The sequence below is a fragment of the Brassica oleracea genome, chromosome C9 (assembly GCF_000695525.1).
Source record: "Brassica oleracea var. oleracea cultivar TO1000 chromosome C9, BOL, whole genome shotgun sequence".
Classification (NCBI taxonomy): domain Eukaryota; kingdom Viridiplantae; phylum Streptophyta; class Magnoliopsida; order Brassicales; family Brassicaceae; genus Brassica; species Brassica oleracea.
In genome coordinates this window covers 5,345,604-5,352,519 of record NC_027756.1, presented here as the reverse complement: position 1 = coordinate 5,352,519, position 6,916 = coordinate 5,345,604, and the positions used below count along the sequence as shown (strand labels likewise).

Below are 6,916 nucleotides of genomic sequence, written 5' to 3'. Positions count from 1 at the left end.
GTGGTGTGGAATGATGCTCCTGAGTCAAGCACCCATGAATTGACTGGTCTATCGACACAGGAGATTAACGCTTTGGTGGTATTTGCAGTTGCATCACGAACTTCAATTTTTCTCGGGGAATCAACAGACACTACCAATGCATCAGCGATTTCACGTGTCACTGCATTGGCTCCGCCTCTAGTGTTGTCTTCCTTCTTCGGTGGTGCTCGGCAATTCTTCTTAATGTGACCTGTCTTTCCACAATTCCAGCACTCTGCAGGCTGTCTGAATTTGGACTGACCCCGTCCATTCCTTGACTTCGATCTGCCATTACTCTGGTTATTTCTATCTGGGTTTCTATTTTCCACGTTGAAAGCAGAGCTCGTGATGCCTTCTCCCTAGAGTCTATCCTTCGAACTTCCTCAGCAAGGATACGATCTCTAACATCATTGAATTTGAGCTTTTGAGTACTCACAAAATTACTAACCGCTGCCCTCATTGGCTCCCAACTATTTGGCAGAGATGCCAACAAAATCAGTGCTCGCACTTCATCATCAAACTCGATTTCAACTGATGACGGTTGACAATCGTGTTGAACTCGTTCACATGTGCGGCAACCAGGTCACCTTCTTCCATCCTCAAATGAAAGAGTTTCTTCATGGCAAACACCTTATTGTTTGCCGAAGGTTTCTCATACATATCTTAGAGAACTTTCATGAGTCCTTCTGTGGTCTTCTCCTTCGCAACGTTGTGAGCAACGTTTTCGATAGTGTTAACCTTATAACACCCAGAACTTGTCTGTCAAGGAGCTCCCACTCATCCTGATCCATCTTCTCAGGCTTCTTGCTCAGCGGTTGATGAAGCTTCTTTCCGTACAGATAATCTTCAATTTGCATTTTCCTAAATGCATAATCTGTACCGTCAAATTTTCCGATACTGTGCGCCGAACCATCTTCGCCTTCCATCGTTTCTGGAACTACCGTGTATTAGAACACCTTCGTCGACAAACCGATGTTACCGACAAAATTCACTATTCACGAATGGCTGTTCATGTGAATAGTAACTCCGCAAAAATTTGACCGATCCCCGTAACTCAAGCTCTGATACCAGTTGTTAGGAAATACGCGGTTAAATTTTGCGGTAAACCAGAATTTATGGGAGCGGGAAAGAAGCACACACACAAAATTGTTAACGGAGTTCAGTCAATGTTGCTAACGTCTCCGGACCTGCTACAAATCTTTTATTATCAACCCGGGAAATTTTACAAGCTCACAACTCACACCCCGATCCCAAATACACTAAAAAAATACTCGTAATTTTTTAAAAAAGATTTTTTGTGAGAATTTTTTTTTATCTCTCTTCTTCTCTTTCTTTGTTCTCTCTGAGTTTTTCTTGTTTTGGGATGATTCTCAACAATGAGAGACATCATGTATTTATAGGAGAGTTTACGAGAGATTGGTGAGAAGTAGTTGTTGACAAAACAACTCTAGCCATTCTTTTTTATTTTAGTTTCACCAAGTCTCCACGTAACAACTCTTTCACCATCCATCACCGTTAACATTTAACATGTGATCTTTTAACATTTCAAACCTAGAGGAGAACGCAATCTGTAATCATTTCAACACAACATTACATGTTAGAAGTTTTACAATAATTTTCTTTGAACGTTATAACATTTAGGTGTATTTCAAAGTAGACAACCATATCAAAACATCTTGTACGAAAAATATATTTGACTCAGTTAGCTATCGAAGAAAAAAAACTAATTTATTAGTAACTTTAGTGATAAAACCATATATTTTCAGATATAGTTGATGATGTGGCACTTACATTAGTTCGAGGGATAAGATTGTTGTATACGTGTATTCTAATGACTAAGAGGAGAATATCTTCTAATTAAGATAAGAAAATCTTAGTTAAAAAAAGATAAGAAAATCTTTGGTTACAATGTGTCAACCTAGCTAGAATGTGATAAGATTATTGTATTCTACTGAGTAAGAGAAGAATATCTTCTAATTAAGATAAGAAAATCTTTGGTTACAATGTTTTCAACGTTAAAATATATTTCAAAGTCATGTTCTATCTCTTTATATAGCAGCTCAATTTTCTCTAGTCTCTCAATCTCTACGCCTATAATTCTTCGATTGTCTACAGATCATCTTACCACATCCTATATCTCTAGGTTCTCTCTCCAGCTATTGTGTAATGTTTCATCAATTCTTTTTTGCTAAGATAGTGTTTCATCAATTAATGGTTGAAACTTGTGCACAAGCTGAAGCGAGTGACATAGAGACGTGGGATGGTGGTGAATATGCACATATTGTTTTTGTTCGTTCCTCTCAACTAAGTTCTTAATTGTATATATAGCCTACGTATCTATCCATAAATCAATTTGTCAATCGTCTCATACGAATGTTCTGCTTTCATTGGCTTGTAGCCTTGTGTAGAGTCTTCAGGTACTGGTTGAAACTCATGCACACCGTCTCAAGCGGGTGAGAACTAGAGCATTGATATGGGTAGAATCTGGACATGCTCTCGCTTAATTGTTTGATATTCTGTCGTGGATCCCTTTAATATTTGTACGTTCCTTCAAAAGAGTTAGCCAGTACGTATACAAGCTTTGTTCATCAAAGGTGAATCCACTTTACATATATAGCTTGTCATGTGATGTAGATAACTATAAAGTATTAACCGATGATTATGGCTAGGAAGTTTTAAAACTTTTAATCATAATACTACAATGGTATTTAGGTTAAAAAAATTAAACTCCCAAAGCCGCTTAAGTATGTACATGCTTCATTCTTATTTCCATTAAATAACAAGCAATGTGGGATTGATTCACGCTTGTTTGACTCAACACTCAAGTAGTGCTTCATGGCATAGTACTTGTTGTATATGCTTATCGATGGATCTCTATTTTGTTGTTAATGTATATGATATAATGCAAATCTCTGCTTGCCTTTAAATTTTAAGCATACAATCAATTTCAAGCTCGTCATATTATAAAAGTGTAACATCATCACACTATGGAAGAGTAACGTTTTCAGTGGCTTTCATTTTGGTTCTTATCCTAATTCTTTGTAGCTGGATAACGACGATTTGGAAAGTGGGAAGTGGTTTTGTAAGTGAAAGACATTAGTTTAACGGACGCGATTGTCGTATATCAATGAATAAATAAATTATTTTTGAAATAACATACATTTTTTAAAAATAATGGGGTCACCTGAACCCACACCTCAAACACTGGTTACACTGCCTCCGCCCCTGCGGCTTGGTCTCTGTCTGAAGTGCATCATATATGGTATGTACGACCAGATCAAAGCTCCGATGCAACCACTGATTCCCTCGATTCCGACAGGGACCGTACTGTGTAACACGGACGCTGCTTGGAACCCATCAACAAAGGAAACATGACTCGGCTGGATCTTCACAGTACCAAACGCCCCTTCACAGCAAGGCTTCCAAGCACAATCTTGTGTGAAATCACCTCTCCTCGTGGAAAGATTGGCGATCCGTTCGGCCCTATCCCACACGATTCACCTTAGACACACTAAAGTCTGGATTCGACCAGTCTTCCTCGGGCTCGTCAGAGCTATCATTTCGATGACAAAACTGAAGAATCTCCACGGTATTCTATCGGACATCGAAACCCTATCTGCTTCTTTTATTTTCTGTTTTTTTTTTCAGTTTGTTTCCAGAGAGCATAATGAGTCTGCTGATTGTGTGGCTAAGGTTCCACTCTGTAACATGAACTCCATTTGGGCTTGGGCCTAATTTCTATGATAATTCAGTTGTTCAAAAAAAAAAAGTCTGAATAACGGAAAGATTATGAAATTAATTACATCATAGATCTCGATCCGTGCAACCGCGCGAATTTTTGTTTTCATTTATTTTTATATAAATTTGTTTTTTCAATTCTAAATTGGTATATATTATAATATATATGTGTCTATCAATTTTTAAAACATAATAAGTTTACGGTATATTTTTTTCATTGAATATATTGTTTCAAACTTTCACATGTATTTGTATCTTCTTATATATATATATATTTTAGGATTATTATTTCATTATTAAAATCGTAATTATATATACAAAGATTAGTAAATATTGTTTTTTTGTCATATTTAAAGATATTGTAATATTTCACAAATTTAGAAAGTTTTTAAAAAATTAAACTTTTCGCTTCATAGATTTATATTATCGAGTAAATAATTAAACATTTAGTTTTTGTTTAATTTTTAAAATAAACTATATAGTTTAAATTTTGTTTTCATTGGTTTAAGGTAGTAAAGATTAATCATTGTTAGATAATATGATTTTTGTTATTTAAAAAAAAATATTTATAATTTTAAAAGTTAACATCGACAAATATTTAAATATTTAACATATGGAGGTATAATATTATAACATTAAATTATATCTATTTAATTTATAATATCTATAAATTCAATGGATCATCTATTGTTTAAATCCAATTATTGATAACCCAATAAAAATTTCTGGTTGACCCAAAATTTAAATGATAAGATTAGAGATTAAATGTAACATGACTTTTTAGAAATAGGTTCATTAAGTTCATTTAAAAAAAAATCACACATGAATTTCTGTTTTAATATATAAGATTTGAAATACAATGCTACTAGCTTAGATGAATATTTCATGATTAATTACACCAATTATATAACAAGATCTATTAAGACAAGGACAAAGGAAAATAACATAAAAACAGAAATTCAAATTGGATTAGATAAAAACAGAAATTCAAATTCAAATTCAAAAATAACATAAACAGAAATTCAAATTGGATTAGATTTTTTTTTTTTTGTAACAATTGGATTAGATTAAATCAAGTTTGTTCACCCGCTCCTGCTTCGCCACCATCACAATGTCCACGTTCTGCAAGAGCAGGACGAACCATCACCATCTTTTCCCAACCTCTGTAAAGCCTTACCTGATAAGCTATAATTTAACTCAACAAAGGCTTGGTGCACCCGCTTCAACTCATCCTTGTTCACGCCTTCATTTAGAATATTCGACCACTCATTTTTCGATTCTTTAATTTTCTTTTTCTCCACCATCTTCTTTTCCTTCTCCTTCACCATTTTTAGTTCCTCAGCGAGATCACACAAATTTTTCTTGAGCTCCTCATTCTTTTGCCTCTTATAAGCTTCCACTAGTGATCCAACACTGGCATCGTCTTTCCCAGACGGTTCATGTCCCAAAGAGCACTTTACTCGATCAACAGCATCTTCCATAGACGGGTGTGCGAATGTAAGAGGATATCCGGATTCAGAGAAACCCAAGAAAGATGCTTCCACATCGCATACTGCAATGATCTCGTTCATCTTCTTTAAAATCCCAGCTCTACGTTTTGAAAACGTAGTCCTTCTGGCTTCGTAGGATTCAACTTTTTTCATCTCGATCTTTTGCTTTCCCTTTGTATGTTTCATTGTCACGTTTTAGGAACTGGGGTGTTTGGTTTCTGATAGTTTTTTTAGGTTTGTGTCTTAATAACCATGGTCGTGCACAGTATATTTATAGGAAAAAGTATATGTATAGAAGGATTTTATATTAGTTGAAAACATTTAATGTTCATAAAGAGATTGTATTGACTAATTTGCATATTTGACTAATTATTTGGCAGCTACTATATTTTAAAAGTCTTTAGTCATTATTGCAGAATATTAGAGTCAACAAACTAAGATTGTAAAATCTCTTTCCATTTTACAAAAATGATATTTTAAGATTTTAATTTTGTTTCACAAAAGTATCATTTTATATTTCAATACAAATTTGTAAACAACTTTTTTAACTTAACTTCCTCACTTTAATGTATTAATTAGAAAAATGTTGAAACACAAGTCTCAGGTGAGTGAAAAAATACCTGGGATGGTGGTAGAATATGCACATGTTGTTTTTGTTCGTTCTCTCTCAACAAAGTTCTTAACTTTATATAGCCTACTTATCTACCTCTAAATCAATTGTTTATGTTCTGCTTTCATTGGCTTGTGACCTTGTGTAGAGGCTTCACTGGTTGAAACCTCATTCACACCGTCTCAAGCGGTTGAGAACTAGAGCATTGATATGGGTCGAATCTTCACATGCTCTTCTTGTTTGATATGATGTTCTGTAGCGGATCCCCTTTAGTTTATGTACGTTCCTTCAAAAGAGTTAGCAAGTACGTATACAAGCTTTGTTCATCATGTAAATTAAAGAAAACGTTTTTTGTGTTGGCCGGTGATGAACGGTGAAGTAGAAAAGAATGGCTAGAGTTGTTTTGTCAACAACTATTTCTCACTTACCTCTCAAACTCATGCTATAAATACATGGTGCTGCTTCACGTTCAATCACATCCCAAAACAAAGAAGAACACAAGCATAAAGTGTTCAAGAGAGAAAGAAGTTTTTTTTTGTGAAAAAAAAAATTCTCTTGTAAAAAAATTAAGAATAATTTTCTTGAGTGTATTTGGGGTCGAGTGTGAGTTGAGAGCTTGTAAAGATTTCCCGGGTTGATAATAAAAGATCTGTAACAGGCCCGGAGACGTAGGCAACATTGGCCGAACTCCGTTAACAATTTTGTGTGTTTTTCCGCTCTCATAAATTCGGGTTTCCGCAAAATTTGACCGCTTATTTCCTAACAACTGGTATCAGAGCTTGAGTTACGGTGATCGTTCAAATTTTTTGCGGAGTTACTATTCATGTGAACAGTAATTCGTGAATAGTGAATTTTATCGGTAACATTGGTTTGTCGACAAAGGTGTCCTAATACACGGTGGTTCCAGAAACGATGGGAGACGAAGATGGTTCGACGCACAGTATCGGAAAATTTGACGGTACATATTATGCAAATTGAAGATCATCTGTACGGAAAGAAGCTTCATCAACCGCTGAGCAAGAAGCCTGAGAAGATGGATCAGGATGAGTGGGAGCTCCTT

At 35.1% G+C, this 6,916-nt stretch overlaps 1 protein-coding gene and 1 long non-coding RNA gene across 2 annotated transcripts; one reads left to right on the top strand and one right to left on the bottom strand.

Annotated features, from left to right (window-relative positions):
• The first annotated feature begins 1,978 nt into the window (after positions 1-1,978).
• On the top strand, positions 1,979-3,820 carry LOC106314002. The gene is made up of 2 exons (XR_001264559.1): positions 1,979-2,612; positions 3,338-3,820. It is a non-coding gene; the product is annotated as an uncharacterized LOC106314002 (long non-coding RNA).
• Positions 3,821-4,862: 1,042 nt separating this feature from the next.
• On the bottom strand, positions 4,863-5,483 carry LOC106317527 (agamous-like MADS-box protein AGL61). Its single transcript, XM_013755336.1, has one exon. The coding sequence runs from the start codon at positions 5,430-5,432 to the stop codon at positions 4,863-4,865; it is 570 nt and encodes a 189-aa protein (XP_013610790.1). The 5' UTR covers positions 5,433-5,483.
• Between the last annotated feature and the right edge of the window lie 1,433 nt (positions 5,484-6,916).